We start from the raw sequence: 26,766 nt of genomic DNA on the forward strand, positions 1-26,766 counted from the left end.
AAATAAAGGAGTTTCCCTCCAGTGCTTCCAAACTGCGTTGCCGTTCACCGAGCTCCTGAGGTGCAAGGATTGGTAGCAGCACGGTTCACAGAAAGGAACATGCCAACAGCATGCCTAGGTTACAGCAACCCCAAGTGCAAATTTAAAAAAACAAGGCCTGATCACACTAGTGTAATGGGAATGATTTAAAAGTCTGTTGTAATAAAGTGTTCAAATATTCACCGGGGAGTCCCTGAAGTGGTCGATAAAGCAAGCAGAAAACCGAGAAAGGAATTCCTCCTCCTAAAAAATTTCTCATTGCTTCAAAACAAATGTGATGCCTCTCCCTCAGAGGCTGCAATTAAACTGTATTAATTCTTCCAGAATGGAAAAGGGGGTGAAGGAGTTTCAGCAAAAAGCACAATTATGAAATTTCCTGGCGGATAACCCTGACATTGTACAAATGCTAAGCAGATACGCGTCATGCATTGCTGCAGACTTCCATAAATATGTTTGGAATAATGCATACACTCTCCTCTTTAAAAATGCCCCACCTAGCAATGATGGTTTCCACAGATGCTGCATATCCGTCACTACTAGTTCATCATGCACGCAGGCAATACGCAGGGCACCTCTCAGTATTCGGGGCTGAGAGGGGTTGCACACAGGCAGATAGACATTCCTTGTCTCTCAATTCAAGGGCGGAAAGCAAGTGGGCAAAGAGTGGGAGAGGAATTATTTCTATGCAAGTCAACTAGTACAAGTGTAGGAAGCAAAGGAGCAGAGGGCATATAAAAGAGTTTAAGTGGGGACAGGCAGGAGTCTTGGGGATGAAGAAGTACACTTCTGCTGAGGAACCATCCAGTCTGAACATTTGCTTCTAGCCTTTGTGGTCACAGAAGGATTCTTTACACACATGAAATTATTCAGGAATCAAAACCTCGGAAATCATCTTATCCAGTTCTCTGCTCAGACCACTCAACCACGCCTCATTAGCAAGTAAATAAATACCTCATTTAAAGTAAGATGTCATGAACCCCTGAAAGACAGTCTTTATTTTGTAGCATCAACCTGAACTTTTAGGGACACAATCCAAAATCCACTGCTGTAGTATTCTGGCAGCACTTACCTCCTGTCCTGTAGCTACATCCATCGCTGTGTAAACTGTACCTGAGGCTCTAAATAAAAACAAAAAACCAACAAAAAAATCAACAAAACCCGACATTTATTAGTGCCTTATAGCAGACTGAGAGCTTAACACATGCCCCTTCCCACCTGTCTCTCTGAAATGCTCTCAGTCCCATTCCTTTTCATGCAATAATTCCAGTGGTAAATACTGTCTGAAATATTGCTGAGCCAAGATTGCTGTTGGAGCAAAAGCCACAGAATTTATAGGGAACAAAGCCCCTAATAAGGGACACTGTGGTCATCCAAACTCCTCCTGCTAAACCAGCAATGTAGCACAGCTTGTAGGACCGTGAGCTGATCCCATTTAAACTGGCATGACTGCACTGACCTGGCTTGCATGCTGCCCAGCATCGTTACAGAGCAGATAGGATCAGCTGAAGTAAACAAATGTGGCATTTGTAGTGAGGGAAACGGGAGCCTGAGCCTCAGCACACGAAGTTGACAGCAGATCTCAGTGATCTGCACTGATCTGCCCCCCTACAGCCTCTCCCACAGCCCCTGCTTCCCCCTACCCTGCCAAGAGGCGCACACCACCACATCGAGGAGAGTTGATTCACAAAGCAAATCTGCAATTTGAAGATTGTCTTGCACACTGAAAACGAGCAGTTCCTTCCCTGCTTGCTGCTATATTTAGCAACCTGATCATCTAATGACATATTTTCATATATTAACACAGAATTGCACAAAAAAAACCCTCCAGTCCCTGTGACTCAAGGCTTTGCCAGGAAAGGGAGAAGAGCTGGGCGGGTGGAACCCACCAAAACAACAATAAAATAAAAACAAATTAAAAAAAGGCAAAAAAACCCACCAAAAGAAAACAAAAAAACAACCAACCAAAATAAACTCTCCAAAGCATCACCGACAGCTTTTCCAGCAAGCTAACTTAGCCTGGTTTCAGCATTTCCTTCTTAGCCTAAGGAAAGTTATAGGACGGAGAAGACTCGTATACTAACCCTTGTCCAATTTTCTCAAAACACGTGTACTTCTTTTTTGGATCGCCCACACTCACAATACTTCCTACAAAAGAAAAAAAAATACCCAAGAGGATGTTATGTTATAAGTACTTTTTTTTTGTACAGCTGTAAGAACCAACTGTACTTTAGGAGCAGCCCCGTGGCTGCAGCAGGCTCTGCCGAGCCTCGCAAACCGCTGCGTCAGCCATCCAGAGGCACACAACCACCAGGGATGTCCTCAGTTATTTACACACATACCAGCTGTGGCATTCCCCTTTCCCAGGTATTTTCCTTCAGAAATGGTGGAACACAGACATTAAACATGTTTAATCTTCACTAGCAGCCAGCGACTGCACACGGCTAGGAAGAAGATGGGGACATATGGCCCTCACGCAGATAATACAACTATTTGCTGGAAACCTGCAACTTAAAAGTCACCCCTCAGCTTCAACCTGCTGGGTGATACAAGATGTCCCTACACTGCAATGCCCTCTGAATTTGGAGGCCAGGACCTCATTCACCTTAGAGCCATCAGCCTGTTGCAAATCTAGCCAAAGATTTCCTTATACCACAACAATTTCTGGCAGAAAAAAGTATTCGTGACATATCTGTCCTGGCACGACCTATTACTGACCCAACGACTGGGTTGCAAGACTGAGGAGGGAAGCTGGAGAGACACTTCAGAGTCAAACCTCCCCTGGCCTGGGCAATGCTGAGCTGCTCTTCTAGGAATGCAGAAGTCAGTTTTGGCAGCAGTTCCCAGGCGACTGCAGCATTGCTGTGGTTTTGGAGAGCAACCCGAGGCAATCTCAGCTCCTTCTCCCCTAACGTGGCTGTTCAGCCAGAAGAAAGCACATTACTGCATCCCTCAGAGGGAAAAACCACTTTGCCTGGTGTTCTGAAGCACAGGGCAGCGAGGGGCTGCTCAGGCTCAAGGTGGATTTGGTACCCACGAGGAACGCAATGTTTTCTGTAGGAGGGGAGGGAGCTCTCAGCGCAACAGCAGGCGGCGGGCAGGCTGCATGGATGCGCTAGAGTCCTGCAAACAGCACAGCGAGTTGCCAAGGGTAAACTGGAAAAGCATCACTGAAGCTCAACGCTCCCTCAAACATTAACTGCTAACTCCTAACACCCCTTACAACAGGCAGGAATGACACCCTTTGTAGGCTGAAGAAATCGGAGCCAACAATTCCTGGAGCTCAGCTGGGAGCGAGTCTCCCCTCTGACAGCACCAGGGTGGCCAACAGGACCGAGGGATGCAGAGCTGCATCCCAGCTGGTGTTTGCAAGTCACTCGAGCTGCCAAGACATGGTGCTGCTTTCACAGGGGTCTAGGGCTGAGCCAAAACAGATGCATCTTGGCAAAGAAACTGCTCGTGGTCATTAGGCCAAGAAATCCAGTAGCGAGCAGGGTAGGAGCAGCCTATTTTCAGACACCGCTGGAGAGCAGCCAAACCCACAGGGTTTAGAGCAGACAGAGGTAAGGGAAGGGAATACGGCCCATGTTTGGAGAGGAGGGTGGGAAGAGAAATCTGACTACATAAAACCCACCGTGCAATTACGGAAGCAACGCTGTCTGCCCTGAGGACAAGTATTTCTGGACAAATGTTCGTAAACCTTCCCTCAAAGCCTAGCACAGGCTACAAGTTCAGACTGCAAGACAGCCAAGTGCTTCCCAAGGCAGTGACAGGAGCGAGTGCTGCAGTGACAGAGGCAGTTGCCAGTCTTGCCCTGTTTAATGCTCTCATCTGTAAAATGGAGTAATGTTTCCTACCTTCCAAAAAGTCAGGCAAGGATTCATTAATGTCTGCGCCAATGCTGTGTTAACGCTAGGAGGTGAAGATTTACCAGCTTCCTTTTAAGCTTTGCACGACTTCAGTATGTGCAAATACATGTAACACTTTAAGATTTTAGTCATTTTATTCACATGTCAAACCAAAACATGAAAAAGTTGCATGCCTTTGCACAACTCATCAGTTTACAACAGGATTAAAACTTCACTGCATGTTTCTGACTAGCCCACATCTAAAAGCTGACTCCTAACAGCAGTCACTGAAGTTCAAACCTACCCCCCACCCCCCATATGTTTGTCATGAAACCCCACAATGCCAAAGAATCAGCTCAGCACTGAATACCACTTGCTGGAGCAAGCAAGGTATCAGAAGGCATATCTGCCTCCCAGCTCTCCTAAGAGTACCTCTTGCGTTTCTCTTCATTACAGGAGCGTATTTGTATTAGAATAGCACTTCTTTCCTGCCCAGAGTCCCTGCTTGCCCTACCGGGTCACAAAAATGGCTTGAATCCTTAATGGTACAAAGGTCTCGCTAATTAAGTGGGTGAAGTCGCTGCTTTGAAACAATGGGTATGAGTTTTCCAATAGCGGTTACAGTGAACATGGCATCAATTCAATTTAGGCTTTATGTAGAGGAATGAGGTACTCGGGTGCTTTTTTTTTTTTTTTTTAAAGCTACACCCTCAGATTAAATTTTCCCTCATCTTGCTACTAGCCTTGGCTTCCTAAAATACTGACCTTTAGGGTTATCCCCTCAGCCAAGACCAGCCTGACCGCAGCGGTGCTAACACAATTTACATCAACTGACAAGCAAGGCATGTATGTAATTAATACAGGATTAGTACTTCAAAGAATTAGAAAGGCTCTACCCTAATAAAAACTGGCCCAGGCTGAGGATCAATCAAAAAACAACCAATTGCACAGAACAGCTGGGTCAGCTGTTGGATATGCCACAGCACAACCCAAAAATACCAGGCAGCAGAAGAGCGCTTGAACTGAAGGTAGGGACTGTTAAAGACACTAGGACACAACAGAGAGACACAATAATTTTTTCTCAGAAACAACCACTAATTTGGGTACCCACAACGTTAAGGCACTTTAAAATAACCAAGTCACTTTACACCGTGGTACTGTGGAAAGTGAATCTGGGGATGCATTCATTTTTCTCTCCATCTTTAAGACAGTTTATGTCTAACATTGTAATATAATCATCCACCACCCTGAGCTACATAATATCACGATGCAGAACAATCTCAGACTAAATAGTTAAGATGATGTTACTTGTTCGGGGCTTGTTTTGTAACTCCCTAGGGATTTCACTTGGCATCACAGGTGCTCGGCTTACATTTATGCTCTCTCCTCCTTCACGTCTGCCCCCAATTTTGGCACACAGTCACAAGGCAATGCCTTCAGTAAGGGAACTCAAAATGGGAATGTCAAAACATTTCAGCTTATTAAGATCTTGGGAAATCAACACAGCAGGACCAGGAATTTAATTAAAGAAAAAAAAAATAGGGACATACTTAATTTTTCCAAGATCTCTTCATCTGACATTTTTGGCTTTTTCTTTTGTTTCTCCGTGTTCCTGACCAGCATGTCAGACGCTGTTGTGCTGTTTTCCGAAGGAGAAGAAATAGGAGAGGTGGCCACATCTCTGGTAGGAGGAGGAATAGGATCTATCACAGAGCGGGTGTATATCTAATTTTGTTGAGAAAAAGATGCAAGTCAGGTGAAGACTTAAACACTTCTATTCATCTTGTTATTGTTGCTGTCAGGGATGTGTTTCTATAGCTACTTTGTTAACAATTAATGTCACCAAGCAAAGGCTCTCTGGTCCCCCCACCCCAAACAGGCAGGCAATAACACAGAGGTGCTCTGCCAGAAGGAATGGCTCCCACCTCCTCCCTCTTGCTCCCCAGAAGGGCTCAGCACCATGCCCTGAAGCGTGCATGAGGGGTCACGGTCAAGACCCGAGTGTGACTGCAGCAGCAGGGGCTGAAAGAAGTATTTCTGCTCACAGATTTTGTGTGTTCAGGTCGTGGAGCTATCACTGGGGGTGGGGCTGCATCATCTTCATCATCTTCATCTTCAGACACTGAGGGCACTGCAGGGGTCTCCGAGACAGCCTTCACATTCTGCACGTGGTTACAGAAAGAGCAAAAATAAAAACTCAGTTGCTTGTTGTGAACAAAATCACAAACATTGGATTGAGCTCTTAAGAGTGGCTGCACTGAAGTGCATGCAGACAAAGAGCAATCAGAACAGGCGAGCGAGTAACAATATCTGAAAAATTCAAACCCCAAAGATCCTGAGCCTTGGTGGGAAATGGAGGTGCAGTCCAGCGCTGCCTGATGCAACCGTTCAGACAGTGCTTGTCATCTGCCCGTGTGATGGCAATCCTCTTCCTAAGGACCCACCTGGGCGCTCTCGCTGCCTTCCCAACACCCACACGGCAGACGCAGCAATTCCAGGGCCACCATCTGTGTTTGGAAATATCTGTCCCTATTTATGTTCCCTCTTTCGTTTTGCTGCTTGCTTCAAACCCTGATCATGCAGACTGGAAATTTTAGTCTTTAAATGTTTTATTTCCGATCAAAACAACATTTTCTCTAAAAGCTGGGAGGTCAAGTTAACATCAGCTTTGGTACTGTGACTGAGAACTAAGTAATGAGAGATTCTGGCCGTAAAGTCTGGAAACGTCTTTTCAAATCCTTTCAAAATTGCTTACAGAGAGAAAATTTCATGGAAAATAGGAGCAAGGATTTTTTATTATTTGTTAAAAGTATCTGGATATTTTTGCAATACTGTGGTTAGAAATCGAAGTCACTTTTAACCTTTTAAATTTGAAACTGGATTTGAACTTCATGGCATCCTTTATGGTATAAACATTTCAAAATAAACTTCCTCAACCTGACAGACCAGTTCTGCTTGTGCATCATCAGTTCCCCAAGAGTGGCAGGAGGAAAAAAAAAAATTAAAGTGAAGTTTTTTCCTTCTAGAGGGGCAAAGCAACACAGTATTTCACTGAACCTAAAATACTTGAAGTCACCAGCACCCTGATATACAATTGCTAAAGTGCACTTGACATAATGCAAAAGCTTAGCCTCTTAAAAGCAACAAGAAAAACCACCTGTGTACTGGGAATTCCCTGAATTTCCCCAAAATTAAAGGTTACCCAGTGTCTTTCAAAAACATCAGGCTCTCTCAGTAGACTGGTAAGTACTGTTTTTTTCAGTTTTTACTTTAAAATCTAACAGCCTCAGATATTCTAAACTCCTGAGGATTGATGTACTATGACATGTAATAATGAACAACGGCAGAAACGTTCTCCTTTTCGGAGAGAGTCTGAAGCAGTCAGATCTGGATATGCTGCCTCTGGAGGGAAGCAGAACAAGCCAACTCTAGATAATGGCATAGCAGTAAGAAAACAAGAGATGAAGGAATTGTGGGGGTTTATGAATCATCTTAAATTTAAAGTTTTGTTTCTTCCATTTCACACACACATACAGAAACATACTGTCTCTCCTAAAAGAGCAAAACGGGAGTAATGCCTGCCCTGGTAAGGACAGAATAAAGGTCAAGCAGAGAGGAGGGCAACCTTTTATTTCTTTTTCTACTTGTGATTAGTTTGGTTAATCAACAATAATCAACATTAGTTTGGGACAATCAGACCTTGAAGGTTAGTAATTAAACTTTTTTTATATTACAGACGTTTACAGAGACATAAAACCTGAGAGCAGAGTGATTATCAAATTCTAAGTTCAGTAACAGATCGACTTCTATGAAAAAAAAACAAACCACCAAATTATTTTATTCATTAATTCACTAATTTCTATTAGCTAACAAAAGCTACTTCTGCCTACGTAATTCTCCTACAGTTGCAAATAAAGTGAAAGGAGCATGCCTGTTTTTATAAACACGTATGCACTATACAAATATATAATGTTCCGATTTTAAAACACTACACAAACGAAAAGTTCACACGCAAGATTTTAAATCCCCAAGCTCGAGGCAGAACGTGAGTATAAGGCTTACCAACGTATTTGATGAATTGTAATCCTCTGTCGATTTATCTGTAAAAGACAAAGTAATGCCATTATGAATTGTAAACGCAGCAGCAGCGGGGAGAGGAGAAAGGGACAAGATCCCTTCGGAAGGGGCAGGAAAAAGGGCTGCTCCTAAACCTAGGCATTACCGTCAGCTCCCCAGAACAAGCTGACACCCAGCAGATACGGGAATAGAGGGTAAAAGAATTGTGCAGACAAATGCAGCTGGCCCAAATCCCTGCTGCAGGAGGGTGGAATCTCTGAGAGCAACACCTGAATGAAGACTGTCCTCCATCCATATATACAAAATATTTTCAGTGGGTTAAATACCAACAGAGGCACTGTAGCTAGCCCAAGACCTGCAAGATGTTCCAGTCTCAGCCACCTAAACTTCCTGAAATAGCAACATAGGACCCCACAAGCCAACCCGTGGGGTTTTGTTGGACTCTCCAGGCCCATATGGGGAAGATTTGTGCTTTTATTCCTGCCTGGAGCCTTCCTAATTAATCCCAGTTCTGGTGACATGGCTCTGTCCTCTTAAAAGAGCCAAAGCAGGGGTTAATATTTAGAAAGGGAAGGAGTTACAGTTGAAAGGGAAAAGGAGTGGTGAGCAATGGTTGCAGGAATCATCCAGTGAGCAGGTATTCCATACCAAGAAGGCACAAAACCTCAGCAGCTTTGATTTTTAGAGGAATCCAGCCAGCAGTTATCAGGCATTAACAACAGACATATTCCTCAATCATGGCACGTGGGAACAGAAAGACCCTCACCCCGAGCATGCACGAAGCAACATCCACAGCCATGCTGGAAACTGAAACTAGCGCAAAATTTAGCTGCCTGTTTTCTTTAGGGTTTTCATCACTGGGATCGCAACACCAACACTCTGGGATCTGCCTTCCAGGTGCTGACTGTAAGTTTCAGAAAACCAATGTGTTTTGGGGATTCAGCTAATTGATTGACCTCTTTTGCAGCTATGCTGGGCATCAGGATGAACATTTCACAGGAAGAGGGGTGCTTGAGCAGCCAGAGAAATTCATTCACATCTTGCTTGAAAAGACAGATCTACTTAATCATTAAACGAAAGAATCCCCACATGCAATGATAATGGAAAGCTGGACAAAGCAGCTGCATGACACAATCACCACGTACCTGTGAAACTCATGTACTTCTGGCTGTTGGAGATCTTCTTGGAGTTGTAAAATTCCAACACGTCCAGCACTGCCTGGGGATTCTTCTTCTGCTCCGACTTGGTGATGTTGGAAGTCTGCAGCAAACGCGCCCATTGCTCTGGCATTCCCTGTGGGGACACATACCTCGTTAGCCCACAGCTAGCCTACCATAGCTCATAGCACACACAGCCACAGCTGCAGTCCTGCCACAGTTCCTGGAGTTATGCTGTGCTGCGAGGGAAATGGGGAGAAAAGAGGACAGGAGAGGAGAGGAAAGGAAAGGAAGAGACGGTGGGTCACTACCTTCCCAGCCACTGCCTGTGTTACAAGTCACTTGTTCCTTACGTGGACATGCAAATGCCACTCTGCTCATGGGGCTCTGGGTGAGTCCCAGGTCCCTGGAAAACCAAAAGGCAAAAACCAGACAGGAGCAGACCCAAATGCTGCAGCTCGGGAATAGCCTCAAGCAAGAAAAAAAAAAACAAAACCACCTTCATCCATAGAGATACGTACATTTATATATCCAAGAAAGACCACAGAAGTAGCACACAGTGTATAGCATCTAGCACAACAGACACGCAACATCATTTGAGTCTTGTTGCAGTCCTAGAGTTCTTTGGTAATAGTGGTTTGGTGCCTGTTGTAACCACAGCTGGGAAAGCAGAGGTGTTAACTTCACGTATGAAGCTCAGAATTCCGTTACAGGGACAATCATTTCAGCCAGAAAATAAATACACCTGGAGTACAACCAGACTCGTGCCTTTCATCGCCAGCAAGAATAACAGTCTGTGTAGATGAAGTGGCAAGTGACTTGGATCCTTTATCAATAAAGTTTCTCTCCTTGTCCAAAAGGAGGGCTGGATACAGCGCTGAGGTAGTGCCCCACTGGTACATCTAGGCTAACTCGGGCAAGTCTAGAGACTGAAATGCAAAACACAACTGTACACATGATTCAGGTTAGGGGAGCAAAGCCCCTGAAAAGCAGCGTATTAAAGACAGGTCAAAACAGCTTGCTCACAAACAACTGCTGCTGCTATGAAATACTATCTCACAATCAAGAATAATAATATGATTAATTAAAACCCTTGTCTTCATAGTACTTTGCATGCCAGATGCTTTTATGCTTTTTTTTTTTTAATTGACATTTAGCCTCAAGACAGCACATACATATTCTGTCATAAGTAGTTATGCACAGCTGTGTCTGCCCTAAAGGGGAACTCTTGGTGGACACAGACTACGCTGTAAACCTAATCCAGCTCTAGAAGAGGAGGGGAGGGGAAGGGTGGAGAGATAAACCATGTTTTGGTGTCCATATCACCGAAAAAACGGGAAAGGAAAAGTTTGCTGGCAGCCCAGCTCCCAGGATGTGCCAAGTTTGACAGTCTTTCAGCAGGAACGAGTGGGTAACCTCTGCAGATGTGTTTCAAAAGAGAGCAAAATAGATGATGGTAATAGCCTTTCCAGCATTACTATATAAAAGATTAATGGGTCTTGGCTCCTCCCAGCAATAAGCCAAACCACAGAGTTCTCTCTTCCTCCAGATTCACTTACTGTGAATTCTCCCGTGACTGCATCAAACCCCACATGAATCGTGTGTTCGAAGTCTGAAGGGAGGGAGATCTCCGGCCGCTCTTTCTCTTTCTTTTTATTGGCTGGAAGAGACAATAACAACAAAATCCATAAATCCATCAAGAAATAAAATCTCCCCAATAAGTTCAAGTTCACCTACCCAACCGCATGCCCCTTTTGCTAGTCACAGGATTTCGATCTAAGGCAGACAAACTGCAAATTTAAAAAATTTGTTACTTAAGAGCAGCCACAGCGAGTGGACAACAGAAATAAAAGTCCTGTAACGCAGGACAAGGATAAGACAAGGAAACTGATATTTTGGGTACCTCAAATATCAACTGGTAGGGCTAGACTCAACAGTACAAGAGCTATTTACCTAAAATATTCACTCGAACTTATGAAGGTCTGAGTCAAAAGCACTACAGTGGCAGTAAGTGGAAGCCATGCAATTTTGAACACATTTTTTTATTCATTGTTTTAATCAACTTTTTTTAAAAAAAAAAATTATGTGCTGTTAAATATACACTTGCTTCTCATATTGACAGGGACAAAATTAACTACAAGCGCAGCTTATAAATTGCTTCCTTCACGCTGCTTCTGCAAAACAGAGTTTATGAAGAAAACCAAGTTTAACATGTGTGCTTCTGCTACAAAAGCTTATATGAGCAAAATCATTTATATTTTACTGCTCACAAAATGAACTAAATGTGGTTTTAATAAGAAGCTTTGAAGACGCGGAGCAAGAGGGCAGAATCCGGCAGGTGAGGAGCAGAAGTCATGAAGAAACAGGAAAGGAAATAAAGCAAAGCAGATGCACCCTGCACATTTTAAAGTCAGGTCTTCAAACAAGATTATTATTATGCCTTGGATTAAATTCATCCATATTTATGATGATTAAGGACTCCACCTTCCTTTTAATATTTACTGTACTCAAGAAATCAGGATCAGTTTAAGAACAAAGCACATTCTACTCAGATTTGCTGCTGCTTGCAGTTATAAAATAAGCAGAGCCAGGAGAAGGTGACTAAACCACTTATGTTTTCCACCTGCTAACTTTTTTATCTCAAGCCAAACAGAATTTGTTTCGTGGCTGACATTCTCCAGTGCGTTTTTGGCAACATGAATACCAAACCCCAGGTACCTCAGAAACCCGTGAGGCTAATGCTCAATATTGCAGTTATTTAAGATAGTGGTTAGTTGTGCAGAGATGGTCAGGGCTTGCCCCAAAGGACCAAATCCTGTTCCCTTCAGTGCCAGCTCTGGCACCGTTCTCTGTGTCATTACAGAGTTAGTGCTGCACAAGAGTCATTTTGGAGGAAGAAAAGGATCAGATTTGGGACGTGAAGATGGAACAGATTGTTTTCGATCCCTTTTTCAAACAAAGGGGATGGGGGAAGCTGAATCGCAGAAGAATGACAGAGTTGCCAAGGAGAAGGAGGAGAGAAAGGTGCCATGCTGGAGGAGCCATCACCAGGGGCAGGGGGGGCTAGAAGGAGATAGAAGCAGCTGCTGGTTAGCAGATGGTAAGCATCTGCAGTATGGAAGCCTGCCAGAAAGGGAACAAGCAGCTGCATCCAGCAGGTATACAGAAAGAGCTGCACGCACTAGCGGTGGATGGAAGGCAAGAGGAAGAGAGATGCAGAGCCAGCCATCAGAGGCACCATATTCTAGAGGCTCAGTCCATTCCCCAGCTCAGCCCAGAAGCCCATCACTCAGGTGAGGAACAGGGCACCTGTACTAGCACCACGGTGCAGGAGTGCTGCACACCCACACATGCTCCAGGACAACTGCCACAATAGATTTGAACGTATCCCTAAAAAAGCTTAAGGGTATTAAGTTGCTATCCAGAGGTCAATATGCACTTAGGTTGTTGGGGTTTTTTAATTTTATTTCTGCATTCAGCCAGCCTGAGCTTTCTGCTGCAAACCCCAACAAACTTCTCTGCCGCCAGCTGTTGCAGCGTCCACTCAACAGCAAACGGAGATGAGTGCTGACTGCTAACTTATCCAAAGAGGCAGATGATGGCCTGAACTAGCCCCACCTATACAGAGGAACAGAACAGTTCTGGGGGGACTGATTAAATAACTTAACAGCCTCTGTCACATCAACACTCCAGCTCTCTGCTCACGTTCAACACAGAGAGTTCCAGTATGGCGCCACCGCAATATAAAATCAGGGAGTGATTCTTCTGCATTTACGGCTTTATTTTGTTTTCATCCCCCTGAAGCAGTTAATGTTCTCCCAACCACCTTAGTTTCCTGCGACCATCTCCTGCAGCATGTCAACCCCTTGCATTTTCCCTGCCTCTCAACAACTCTTTGGGACAGCTACCACAAAGTCAAGCTAAAATCACTTTGCCTTAGCAGTAACGTTACAGCAGGTGGGACCATAGTTGCTCTGTGCCCTTTTTTACATCTGCCTGCCTGCCACACTCAGGGTTTTAGAGCACCCAGCCTGAATTCACCACCATGTGAACCACATGAAGCTGGCACAGGAACTCCGAGATTTTCCTTCAGCAGTCTCAGGGGACAATGAACTTCAGAAAGTTTTGATCCAAACTCTGACAGATCTAAAAGCCTAAACATATTAAACCATTAATAACATAACTGCATTTTGTAGCAGATATTTGTAGCAGGTATAAGATAAAAAGAATTAAAGAGATGGGCACTCCCAGTCCTGCTAAACACCTAATCCCCCTCTACAGTGCTTATCTTATCCTTGCAATGAGGCAAAAAGCCTTCAAGAATCTTAAATTAAAAAAATAAATAAAACATAAACGGTAACTCTGTTTAAGAAAGCCCTTGGTGGTAGGCGGGCCTTATTCCAACAAACACCTTTACCACCTTCTCATTCAAAATGTCACATGCTTGACGCTGTTAGAAGAGCCACCCCTAAAGTTTCCTTATGATGCTCTGGCAACTTGGGCTGCAACTATGAAGCACAATGTTTCACCATGAAGTAAGCCTGTGAGCCCGTCCCGAAGCATAGGGAGATGAGAAAGGTCTCCTCCACTGGTAATGTTAAGTAAAGTGCTCCTCCTGTCACCACAAAAAGGGCTCCCAGGCACTGCAAACTGTCACCTTGTAGGTAAAACCCTCCGGAAGGCAGCTGCGAGTGAGCTCAGCAAAGCTCAGATTTGCTAAACGTGCCACGTTCATGCCAAATTCACACTCTCAGCTGGGACACTGATGAGCCCTGAGCCCAAGAAACTTCAGATGTTCACAGCTCCTGTTGAAAGCACCAAGTCACGAAGCTCTGCATCCACTTGGATAGAACCCACCTAGTGTTTAGTTTATTATTAGGTTTTTTTTATTATTTAAAATAAACTGTCAGTTTTGGGAGTTTAGGCTGGGACAGAGGAATCAGGACTATAAATTACACCCTAAATTTTGCAGGCAGAGCACGACACCTCCAGAGCAGCCTGGCAAGGGGTCATAGCTCAATGGAAGCATGCAAACACCTATGAGGCCCAGGATTTAAACCCTATGCGTCCTTTACACCACAGTTCTGTTCATGCAGAGGGGTAGCACAATGCAAAAGACTTTCCAAAGCACCTTCAGATAGAACTGCCCTTCTTGACCCAGCAACCTCTAAAAGATGCTCTCAAGATAGCCCCCTCGCCTTGCTGGCCTCTCCTCTGATCTGGACCCACAAGCTCTCAACAAGTCTGTTGCCTGCTCCACAGCAGGACCCCACGTGTTTGAGCTACACCTTTGCATCAAGCACAATCCCTTCACCATCTTTCCCACCCATCCTTCGTAAAGTGCCTGCCCCAGTAATGTTCCCTGCCTAAACAGCTACCGCTTCGCTAAAGGGATTGACAGCATTGACTTCAACAGCTCTCAGGCTACAGCATAAAAGCCCACGTCCATGTTTGCTGGCCAAATTAACCACCAAGCATTTCAGATCTTCACAGGCTCTTTACAACCCCAGCAGAGGTTAAATGCAAATCACTGGCTTCCCTGGATGAAGATCCAGAGGTCTTGGACTTGCCCAGAATTCTATTCCTCTAACTAAATGGAAACCAACTCGCCTCTTAGTCCAGTCAAACTAAGAACACTCAAATTATCTCAGGCACAACCCAAAGAGAGGTATCTGAACACCTGGGAATTTCATTAACGCTTAAGCAGCAGGAGGCACTAGGAATTCAGTTGTCATGATGGATTAGAAGCTTTCCTGAGAGGAAAATCAACCAATCTGAAGTGAAGGTGACAGCGTTATAGGTATTTTTTCTTGACAGGAATTAGAGGACAGAAGCAACCATTCTTGTTTGGGCAGGTGTATTGCAACAGAAGGCTCTGCTGGGCTTGGCTAAACAAAAATCTCTCATGCCTCGAAGCATCTGTCACATTGGCCAATCTTCAGCGAACACAGGCATCTTCAGATCAGCGGCAGTCTGTCTGCTGATTTCACCCAAACCGTTCACTTTTGCAGCTCTCCTTTAAAATCCAAGTTTTAGTTCAAACTAGCATTTCAGGTTGTATTTCACTTGCCTATAAATTTCAGGTGATTTCTTTGTTCTCTGCAACTGTTGAGCCTAGAGATTTAAAAACCCCACTCCCCTAAGTAAGCCAACAAAAAAATTCCTGCAGCTTTTTAGGATTAATACTCATAATGACAAGTTCTAAGCAGGATCTGGCAAACTTTTAACATTGAGTTCATGGCTTTCTGGACTGCAGATTCAAAAATCTACATTCGTAAAACAAATCCAAGTTGCTGAAGGTATTAGATAACAATAACAACAACAATAATAAAAATAATAATGAATGCTGCTGTATTTTGTAGAAAATAAACCTACATTTTGCTTATTTAGCTAAGAAAAACCATCACTCCCATTAATCTTTTCACTAACAATTAAGGAGGCAGCCTCCTTCCTGAAGCCCAGGAAGCTGAAGATACCAAGGGCTTGATTTAGTTACCCAGTGTCCAAATACCATTGCAATGCAGATTCTACAAAAGTGCTGATGTATTAGAAAGAGGAACTCCAAAAAATAGGTCAGATATAAAAAGAAACCAGCATATATTAGGGGATGGAGGTGGTTTTCTTCTTTTATCACTTCAAAAGGTTCGCAAGAGAGAGGATTTTTAAATATCCTGGATCTTAAAAATTAGCATTTCATGTAAAGTTCACAGTTCCTATCTCCATTTCCATCTGTTACAATCCCTGTAACATCAGAAAATTCCAACAGTTCACACAAAATGTGCAAAAATTTGCAGTAACGGATTATTCTTCATGGCAAGTAGACAATGCCTGACCCAAACACTAAAACAGACTAAATGACCACGCAGTAACATATGACAGGCTTAGCAGGAGATGGCCTGTTAGTCATGCTTAACTCAAATTATTTGCTGTTTAAAGCAACAAATCAAACAAGACCTCCCTCTGCTCTCCACAAAGCAATTGCCGATGCCAACTTTAATTGGCCAGCTCGTAATTGGTACAAAAATTTCTGATTTTCAAGATCATTAAGGACAAGTCAGTCTGGGAAGTGGCACAGCTAGTCCCAGTCTTCAGGGGCACTGTTATCACAATTTAAGGGGGGTGGGGGGAAGGCATGAAACAGAGCACGCAGGGTGGATTAAATGTGGCAGGAATATTCATTAGAAAAAAAACAGACCTACAGCCAGCACCTTATGTACCCCAAAATGACCAAGACAGTTGTACAGGAAACAAACACACAACATTTTCTAAAACCTAAACCACAACTAAGCATCAGGTGCTCAATTAAGGTCATTCGGAGCAACATTCAGACAGAAGTTTTATAAGAGGAGGCAAAATACCGCACTTTTATCTCCTGGTAAAATAGATCGGTAAAATCGGTCCTTCCTTTTCTTTTCTTCTGGGTTGGGAGGCAAAGGTTTTGAGCCGTGGTTTAAAGTCCCAGCATCTTTGCTTCCCGATCCAATCATAGTGCTGGTATTTCTCATTGGAGGTGCGGGCGGTTTGTCTTCCATTTCAACTCCATTGTTAGACATCTTCAGCTGGGGAGGCCGTTACTAAAAACAGGAAAAAGAAAAGAAATAAGAAGGCTTGTTGGTTTATTTTTTGTAAACTGGAATTTCACACTGCCAAATGAATCACCAGCAGGTATTTGCAGACCAGCCTGTAGCCTCGGATCTACACAAACTCGGTGTCAGCACAACAAATTCTACTCAAGTTCCAAATTTTTTTCTGTTAACGTGACTATGATCAAGCATTTCAGTTATTGATCATTAGGAAAAGCTTCTTTCAAGATACAGCCAGTTCTCAAGCAAACCATGGATAGTAAGTGCAGGGCAGGGAGCCAGATGATTAATACAAGGTAGCGAAGAGCAGGGATGCCCAAGAGGAGCCAACAAGTTGCCAAGCTCATAAAGCCTCTCAGAACCATACTAGTTCCACCAAAAACTACATCAAGAGGTTCATATTGGTCTCCAACACAGCACGACATGGAGAGGCTGAAGTTTGCACTCCATGAGTTCCGATGGAGCCGCTCGGGCTCCTTTGCTAAAAGGCTGCTGAACTGGTTGGGAGGCAGCAACAGGCAGGAAGCCACAGAGCCGCACCACGTCACCTCGGATGCAGTGCCATGACCCTCGCTGATCCCGAGCCGCCCTGGCCTTTCTGCAATAGCGGCACGCTTCAGGCGCAGTTCAAACCGCCGGGAAGCTGGCTGCATTTTGTTCTGTTGGAAGGGTCAAACAAAACTAGATCCCCAACACACACACAAATCCTTAAGTAAATAATCCCTGCTGTGCGGATTTGAAGACGGAAGCTTTGGAACAGGGTAATAGATTATTCTGCAACAACTCGTTTGTTCCACCCAAATGAGATCAGCATTACTCCAGACACAGCCTGGCTGCAGTGAGATCCTTCTGGAAACTGGAATTTGTTTGCATTATGTTCTCAAAAGAAAGTTGGGAGTTAACTGCAGAACAAAGACCAAAGCAGGAACAGTTTCTGTTCGGGTGGGAAATGCAGTGCAACAGCTTTACAGATTTCACAAACAGTAAGGGAAGATGCTTTGCTCGTTACTGGGTAGCAGAAAGTCAAAAGTGGAGAGCAAGCCGCAAGTGAGAAGTCCAGTTACAAAGCCGAGGTCACTGCTAGCTTCCAGGGAGCTACTTTTCCACAGGATGGACTTAGAGGAACCGCACTGGGTCATACCCCAAAGAGATCCCACAACCATACCACAGTTCTATGACCACACACCACCCAGCCAGCCTTTAAAGTCTTCTTTGGCCAAGCTACTGATGCTCAGCCTAACTGGCAAGATGCAGACCCAGGGCACGCTGCTCTTAAAGCTGCAGGGAGCTAAGGCAGGCAAAGGACGCCTGCAGAAGGCACTCAGCAGCGATGTGTTAAGGCTTTGCTGAAAGCAGCGGTTCCCCAGCTGTCACCCACGAAGCTGTCGCTGGTCTGCAGCTCCACCTTCTTGTCCACTTGTTTGCTTCCCAGTTTCTTCACACTTGCTCTGCACCGGGAGGGCTGGCAGCACTGCGCAGCCCGTAAGGCTTTGGGACAAGCCTTCACACACAGGGAGCTTCGGAAGAGGTTTGAGCCCAGCCCTGCTTCCTCCCAACACAACTATGCACTGGAACTTTAAATGACAGACTTGCATGTGGAGTATTGATTTAACGGTGGGACAGCCTGGGCATTCAGGAGGGGTAGGGGGAAATTTGCTGTGCGTTTATCTGGGCGTGTTTTGGCACATGCCCCGTGCATCGCCCATCGCTCATGCTTTAGCCTCATGCCATTCTCCAGCACAAAACGGAGCAGAACTCAGCAACAGCAGAAGTGCCAGCCGTGAAACGGTGCAAACAACTACTCTCCTTGTTTAAGCAGAGGGGAAAACAAAAGCCCAAACTAAAACCCAACCGGTAAACTTGGCAGCCACTGCTGCGCACATAACTTTGTGCGACACGAAGATATGGAGGCCTTACTGACAGGCTTTGCACATCGCAGTGGCAGCAGTTGGTGCTGAACTGGCACCACTAAAACATGTGAAACATAAGCCGAAGTGCCACGTAAGAGCTGCATTCTTTGCATTGATGCTTATTTAACCACAAGAACACAAATTGCTGGGAGGGTGCTAGGAATATGCCGCAAATAAGGAAACAGAAGGAAAATGAATGTTCGCAGCTCTGCACCTGCCAAACAGCCCACCCCAGGAGCAGGCACCGCATTTGCAGCTCTAACACCCTGGTTTACCCCGCGCCGCCCCCCCCCAAGGGTTTGAATAAAGGTGCACCCAAAGATTCCCCCACCAGCCAGTCTCCCTGGAGCCACAGGCATGGCTGAGATGGCAGGGGAGACTGCCTCACTGCTGGGTCCCTCTCCCACCAAGCAGAGATGCGAGTAGGTGAGAATCAGTCCTTGCTACCTGCTGTCAGAGGCACAGGGCTAAGCAGGGAACAGAGTCAAGTTTCCTGTATTGGGGAATGGAGGCAACATCAGACCGAAGGGCAGTACAAGGAAGAGAAGAGAGCAGCAATGCAGGCTGGAGAAAAAGAAGGGAGAAGACACCCATCGCCACCACCCAGATTACAGGCAGAGACTGGCCTAATGTTGGGGAAAGAGTAACATAAGAAAGAAAGAAAGAAACAAACAAAAACCAAGGCAGCATGAAAACATAAGACAAACCCCTGGATGTCAAGCATCCTCACTTTCAGTTCCACCAGTGCAAAACCTCAGGGACATCTGCTCACATCTTCAATATCAGAGGGTTTTTCAAAATCCCTCAGTCGGAAAGGAGAGCACACAATACAGTTTTACCACAGGGCTAGAAACACTGGCAGTACAAGCTCTTGTTTATCTTAACATTATTCCCTGAATGAGCAAGTAACTGCTGAGAACTTACATGGTTTAACAAACAAACAGTATTGTTTTACAACTATTTGATAACTGCAACTGTCACGTGGGCAAAGCCTCTAGTTCACCCTCTCCTTTCTTCTTCATTGCTCGAGCTCTCAGATCTTTCTCCTCATCAAAGTCTTACATTTGGAGTTACAAGAGCTACTTAATGTTTGGAGATGGGAGTGAGAGAAATCCTTCAAGCCACAAAATTAAGAGACTGATTCTACAGAAGTTATCCCCTGTAATAGCAGCACTATCCTACAAGGTTCCCAAGTACCTTTTCCCACTACATATTTAAAGGGAAAGCCAAAAATCTGTTTACATGAGACCTTCCACTGTGATACAGTGACACAGTCTATCCCCAAACTCAGCATCATTATACTTTAAACTTGTGTTGTCTTCAAAGTATGTGGATGAAACCCCGTTCTGGCAGAATTACGGCCACCTCTCCAGGGCTTTACAGCAGAGCTGAGAGCCTGGAACACAGAGCCATAGCGAGAGTTTACGGGGGTGGCCGCCTCCCTCACCATAGCCTAGCTGACTGTACAAATTCTCCTCTTCCTAAAATAATCTCCTGCCGATTCACATGTAAGCAGGCTTTAAACCACCCCCCTTGTGCAGGGCTCTGCTCAAATTCAAAGCACCAGGCAAGTGCTTCCCCAGCCAGCGGAACATCAGCGCTCCGCCACGGAGGTTGAGTCACTCGGCGTGATCCATCCCAACAGGAATGCAAAGCGTCACCGGACCGAGTTACTCCCTTCACACGAGCACAACTCTGCTTGGAGAAAGTCATCTTATGTTTCCACGGCACGATTAAGTGAGCTGCGGAAGCAATGAAACAGCACGTGAACTTTTCAGCTGGAGTCAGAGGAGGGAATGCATTTTAGCTGCAGACACAATTATTCTCCACTACTATATATTAAAATAGCAGCACTCAAACCAAACCCCACAGACACCACTAGGAAGGCATAGCCATGATGTAGGACTATTATTTCTGCAGCCATTTGGGAGTCCTGAACTGAAAGTTTGAGTGGTCTCAGCACACAGGACTTATGAAAAGTTTTATTAGGTACCGTAACCTGCAACTGCCATACGTCAAATTACAGTGGCCTTCAAATGCTCCCTGCCCCTCTCCCCATCAGTTTTTGAAAGCCATTAGCTAAATTAGATTACCCCGGCCTCACCAGCAGACCTGACAAACGCTCCTTTCACACCTCTGGAACACTTCTGCAGCCAGGAAGGAGTGGCAGACAACCACACACAAGGGGACGAGAGGCTCAGGAAACCACTTGGCAGCTCAAGACAGAGCAAGCGGAGGCACTGAGCAGGAGGCGGCACCCACAGGTGCCAACAGCTGCGTCTGAGAGTTCAAAGATCCATGCAGGTCTGCTGATCTGTTTTCCTGTAATACAGGTGCAGGTTCCTGAGCCGTTTATCTAGCAGAGCGGGACCTCAACATGCGCAGAGCCTTCCAGCACTACTGTAACGCACACACCAAAGGGGGGGGGGGGGGAAGAGAGAGAAAGAGAACAAAGATACTCTATTTATGTACTTTTTCCTTCTGCTAAACCACATCATTTCAAAGCTGCTGCTCCATGCTGAACTCTTAAGTTTCCATCAAGCTAGTTGTGTTTTCTTTGCATTCCTTAGCAAGACAGGCAGATGACTGATTGCTAAAACAGAAAGCAATTAAAAAGTCAGAGGAGCTGAAACCTACGCTACAGTAGATGCCATAAAGATAACCATGTCCAATGCATACTAATTGCTGGAGTCAACACGAAAACTCATAAAAGAGCCATCTATAATTCATGCAGTCTGGCAAGACAGTAGCTGTAAGTTACTCACTACAACTTACAGATGAATAAAGTATATTAAACAAGAAAAGGGGGGAGAGAGATGCTCAGCAACTGTTTATCCCTCTCTGCCTACTACCAGAAGGGAATCTCACGTTTTTCCAAGATGCTATTTTTCTGTTGTTGCCAGGGTGAGGAAAGTGTGTCTTGCCCACAAAAAAATGCAGGAGTCCTGACTTTTAATTGAGGCGATCCCAATTAGAACAGCGGTTTTACCTCCACACCAGTATCCCTGCACCCTTCCACCCCGTGGCTAGAGATTGCCTGTGCAAACACACGGTTAAAATCTCCTTCTTCCCCCTTGTACCACCTCAGCAGGCAGGAGCACAGGCGTCCCCTGCTCTGCTCAAACACATTGCAAGCAGCAGATTCCCGCCCCGTGTGTCACGCTTTCATCCAAATCCCAGCAGAAAATTAACAGCAGACTTTACCAGCTAGGTTTTGACATAGGATGAAAAGACACCCCTTCATTTTTTCTTTATTACTTTATGTGGGACTAAGTCTCAAACACAGTCTCACACTGAAGGAAACGTGTTCCACCTGAAAAAAAGGCAAGAGGTGTCCTTTTCCTCCTCCCGACAGCAGATGGGATCTGGGACACATGCTGTCATGGAAAAGGGCAGCAACAATACACACACCCTGAGGGAGGACAGACTGATTGTCACATTTAGAGGTGATTAAAAAAAACAAAACAAAACAGAAACTGTAGCATCTAGCTGTCTCCCCAGCCAGTTAGCCCACATCTGAGTGCTGAGCAAGTGTGCCAATTAAACAACAAAAAAAAAAGTCAAGGGCTATCAGTGCATCTGCCCAGACCCCACATTTACATGTGAATTAAAAAAAAGCACCCAGGTTTTCATGTAATACATGAAACAGCAATGTTTGTTCATCTACCTTTAGAATTTACCTGTTAGACCCCTGCAGGTGCTGCCAACACCTCAAGACACAGATGAAACCGCTAAATGAAATAAAACAATAATCACTAAAAATAAGTTTATAAGCGAACGTACCCACTGCTACAGCCAGAGTGGGTGGGTGTGAGGAGGGGGAAAGGAGACACTCATGGCAGGCGGCCACCTCCTGGTTGCCCTCTTGCCCCACTGCCAGCCTTATTTCATAGTGCTAGACACCCAGGATGACTGACCAGTTACAACCCAACAGCAATGCTGGCAGACTGGTGGCTTTTAAAATTCCAAGTCACGGAGACTTGAGGGTCCTTTTAAAAAAAAAAAAAAAAAAAAAAAAAAACCCTTTAATATGACCCTACCTGTTTGAGCTAAACTGCTGGGTGGGATTCCCAAGCCCATAGTTTGCAGGAAGACAGGGACACCAGCACAGTGGGCGCTGCTTCTGGGCAGGAGAGCTGTAAAATCTCTTCCTGGACAGATATACACACTAACCCATCATACTGCACAGATATGCTTCTAAAGAAGAAGAGACTAATTATAACCGCTTGATTCCTAGCAACAGCGCAGAGTTCTCCTTTCACTCCAGTTAAGCTTCTTTCTGGATTTTTTTTTTTTAAAAAATTTAAATAATCAAGGCCCAGCTTTCGCCGGCTTCCACGGTGTGGCCACATGCATGACTGCTCTGCCAGTAACCCAGACACAGAGAGGGTTTCAGTAGCACCCAGGCAGGTCAAGCCCTTTCCACCAGCTTAGGCTCGAATCCAAAACTGCAGAGGGGCGATGCCAGTTACATTGCCATGTTTCGCCTTAGCTTTGCTTGTTTCACCACTAACTGCCAAATAACCATGTCACCATCAATGCCAGCTATGCACAAGTACCTGGAGCGCAGGGTGAACTCACCTTGTGTTCTGGGTGGGTAGCTCATGCTTTGAGAGCTGCAGAGACTAGCTCTGGCTGTTCCTCTCCCTGGGCAGCAGCCTGCTCATTTTGAGCACTTACCCCATTCCAACAGTTTTTAAACCGCCTGAGAGAAATAAATTGCTCCCGTGTTTAAAAAAAGAAGAAAATCTGAGCTGAGACAGAAGGAACCAAGAGTATCATTTTAAAAAGCTCTCAGTCCACAAGTCATCCTCCTTGTTTCTTCATCTCCAGAAGTACCATCTCCCCTCCCCCAGCTACATGCCTTAACACGCAAGTTCCCCGTTGCAGATGTCAGGACAGGCTCCCTTTTCCAGCACAGTACAGAGCAGCCTTGGCTTCAGTTCCACTTTTCCTTGCAGGAAGGCAGAGAGCTGCAACCACACAAGTCAAAGTAGCGACTAGAGTTGGAGCTTGCTTAGCAGGGTGGGAAAAATAAAGGCCTCATGTTAAAGCATACCCAAAGCCCATATAAGCACGTTTCCTGGAGGAAATCTGTGTTCCGGAGGAAATGACTAGATGTAGCATAAAAAAAATATATTAACACACGCAGTTAAACACACCCCAGCTACTCACCACCGAAGTTACTTGGCTCTAAGTCCAAACTGCACATTAGCAGCAGTGGTAACTGAAAGCAGCTGAATCATTAATCATTTTTCCATCCAAAAGTTTCCTATCCAGAAGATGAACATAGAGCACTGGGCTCAGACTAAGCCCTGCTATCCCGTAATGTGGATTAATTCCTAGTACAACGTATTCGTGTTTTAAATACACGTAGGTATTTACAAAAACCACACCTCGTTAAATGCAGATCTACCATCTGACATTTAGCAATGGGGGTGGGGGGTAAGAAATACGTCAGAAAACTAGAAAATTGTCAGGTCAAGCCAACAATATCCCCCACACAGAGGACACCATAATGCAGCGGTTAGCAAAAAGCCACAGTATGTAAAGAGCAGAAAGTTTGCATTAATCTGTAAAAGGTGAGTTTTTCTAAGGAGAAGAGACACCGAGACAGAGATGTGCGAAGAGGAAACCGCTGGTCTTAGGAGTTGGGAGTTCATCTCTTTTCTCACTGGGAAACTAAAAAGCAAGGAGACAACGCAAGCATCATTCGTGGGTGAAGCCATCCAAGAGCCTCAATTAGACTGAGGGGGAAATGCCACAACAGTTCAGCGCTAATTGGAAATGCAAACATTTATTACGAGAGTAGAGCTCGCTCCTGTGTATAGCTCCATTGTGTTCCCTGCAGCTAATGACAGTAGGAAGCCCTGTGCTCTGTAGTATTTATGTAACGACTGGCAGAGCTGTCACATTCCCTTAATTGCTAGCCAGGATTTTCATAATGGCAGAAGTTTTCAATTAAATGAAATCGCAAAAATTGCTTCGGTTTCACATTGCTTTGTTAGAGTTTTGGTTCTTCTTCAAAGTTGGGGAAAGAGGAAGAAAGAAAAATTCTCCCAAGACAAAATAAGCTCTGCATCAAACAGGAGCTTTTTGTAGACAAACTGTTTTAAGAGGCAAGGAGAGCACAGTCAAATACCCAGAACTGAAAGAGCTAATTTAGCATCAGTAAAGACAATTTGAGAGCTGCACATAAATCTGCTTCAAGTTTACGATTACTTCTTCAATTATGATACATGTGATGCTCCAAAAGCAGTTCATTTCAAAGGAAAAGTGAAAAAGCCTATGGTAGCTTTGGGTTTCCACCTAACTGAGCTTTCACAGAGGAGCCCTCCTTGCTAGTAGAGCATCAGCTCTGTGTTTATAATTACATGCTATCTAGCAAAACACCTTTTGTACCTACTTTATAATCCCAGTACGTACAGAAGTAAGTGCAGTAAGTATACTGTGGCAAGGGTCTGGTGTTCCTAGACTTCCTTACTTGTACCCAAATGGGCTGCAGAGCATTCACGAGTCCATTAAGAATCATCATCATCATTTAATTTAACGAGCAGCAGTTAGTTTTTAGGAGGTACCATCAGGCCTTTTATCGCATCATTTATTCAGATCCCAATCGTACTTACTGTTTGCCAGTTGAGAGAAGAAAGCTCTATAGGACTGGTACAAAGGAACTGCTGTTTCTGCAATATATTGCGACACAACTCTGCATTAGTGCTCAGTTAAATAAAGCCCATGAACCAAGCGAACTATTTTTACTCCCCTGAATAAAAGGAAACATAAGAACATCACTTACTACTGTAGCAGGCCCATTTTAAGGCACTGTGTAATTACAAGTAGAAGTTAATAACAGGAGCAGAAATAGTAGGCAAGGTTTTCCTCAATATCTTTGTGCAAGTCTTTCTGGGGCATGGATCTTCTTAGCCTGCATTCTTGCTACGATTACCTAAGTGGCTTTAAGAAGACACACGGATCTTCATTGCTACATATTCAAAACTCATTCTTCCTCGTGAAGCAGCACCATTGGATGCAGCAACAAAACCCAATCCAGCAGAGGCTGGTGGAGCTCCTGTGCACAGCCCTGTCAGCATCTGCAGCAAGTGATTTGCCTCTTTCAATCCAATTCCCTGTGGACAAGCATCTACATCATAAAATTAGCAACAATATGAACTGCAAATTCAGCAGAATTCAGATTTCACTGATGGATGGATTGCCAGGATGCATGTTTTATTCATCTCAAATGCTTTGTCAGGTTGGTTGCATACTCCCTCTGCACTTAAAATGCTAAAAATGCTATGGTCAGTACTGAGCAGCCAAGCAGCTCTGCTGTACCTTTTCTAAGTGCTAGCCAAAACTCACCAGATTTCCAAAATGAAGACAACCAAAAACTGGCATTCTAGGAAGCTGTCTGAGTCAAGGTATTTTTGTTCAGCACAGAATTCCCTCCCACTGCTGGAAGTCACCTTGCTGAAGTCCTTAGCAGGAAGTAGCTGTGGGTCATCAGCATGTGAATTAGCCTCCCTGGGAGAGCACAGCATGCAGCAGATCAAGATGCACAGTTTTCTGATCATACTTTAATTCCAATAATTAAGATTCAAGGACATTCACTGCCAGCACACTCTTGTAGAGGTTCCTGCTAGCTACCCATAACCCCAAAGCTTCCTCAGCGTTCAGGCTGTCAAGCCAATTCTCATTTCAGCATCCACCCCAGGTTACCTGCCCACAAGCCCTCTCTCTCCTGTTGTAAATCAAAGGCAAGAGAGTATAAAAGGAGTTATTTTACATTCTGCAGCTAGCACACTATAATTCCACCTCTCGCCTTTACAGTAACAGCTCTGTTCGCTATAAATCTGATACAAACAGGGCAGTCAGTTTTGGAAACGGCTGTTTCACAGCCCACAAGAAATTTCAGAGCATTGGTCTCCGAGCATCCCCAGGAGGAATGCATGGGGCTGCGCTTCCCAAACCAATTTTGCCCCAGCCACTTCACGGCATTTACAACCTGCCTCACGTAAGTGCTGCCTCCATCTTTGCTGAGGCTCACATTTGTACACCCACTGCAGCACAACCCACACTAACTCCCCCTTGCCTGTTCTTACACTCCTCACAGAGCGACGTGGTGAAGTGAAACACACTGGCTGCAAGAAAGGGCATC

At 44.8% G+C, this 26,766-nt stretch overlaps 1 protein-coding gene across 8 annotated transcripts in view; it reads right to left on the bottom strand.

The window, feature by feature from the left end:
* Window positions 1–26,766, bottom strand: part of PAK1 (p21 (RAC1) activated kinase 1) — a 73,554-nt gene that overhangs the window by 14,630 nt on the left and 32,158 nt on the right. For 3 of the 8 annotated variants that reach the window (XM_055702307.1, XM_055702304.1, XM_055702301.1), the window contains 8 exons: window positions 16,482–16,692; window positions 10,678–10,778; window positions 9,107–9,254; window positions 7,947–7,984; window positions 5,930–6,046; window positions 5,435–5,609; window positions 2,121–2,184; window positions 1,109–1,157 (listed from right to left, as the gene is read on the bottom strand). In XM_055702307.1, coding sequence (XP_055558282.1) covers window positions 1,109–1,157; window positions 2,121–2,184; window positions 5,435–5,609; window positions 5,930–6,046; window positions 7,947–7,984; window positions 9,107–9,254; window positions 10,678–10,778; window positions 16,482–16,671 — 882 coding nt within the window. In that variant the 5' untranslated portion in view covers window positions 16,672–16,692. Of the gene's footprint in view, window positions 1–1,108; window positions 1,158–2,120; window positions 2,185–5,434; window positions 5,610–5,929; window positions 6,047–7,946; window positions 7,985–9,106; window positions 9,255–10,677; window positions 10,779–16,481; window positions 16,693–17,087; window positions 17,223–20,704; window positions 21,009–22,651; window positions 22,803–23,192; window positions 23,649–26,766 lie in introns of those variants that run through there. The other 5 variants (XM_055702303.1, XM_055702302.1, XM_055702305.1 and 2 more) reach the window with 5 other exon arrangements.

This window comes from Falco cherrug, chromosome 2 (assembly GCF_023634085.1).
Source record: "Falco cherrug isolate bFalChe1 chromosome 2, bFalChe1.pri, whole genome shotgun sequence".
NCBI classification, from domain to species: domain Eukaryota; kingdom Metazoa; phylum Chordata; class Aves; order Falconiformes; family Falconidae; genus Falco; species Falco cherrug.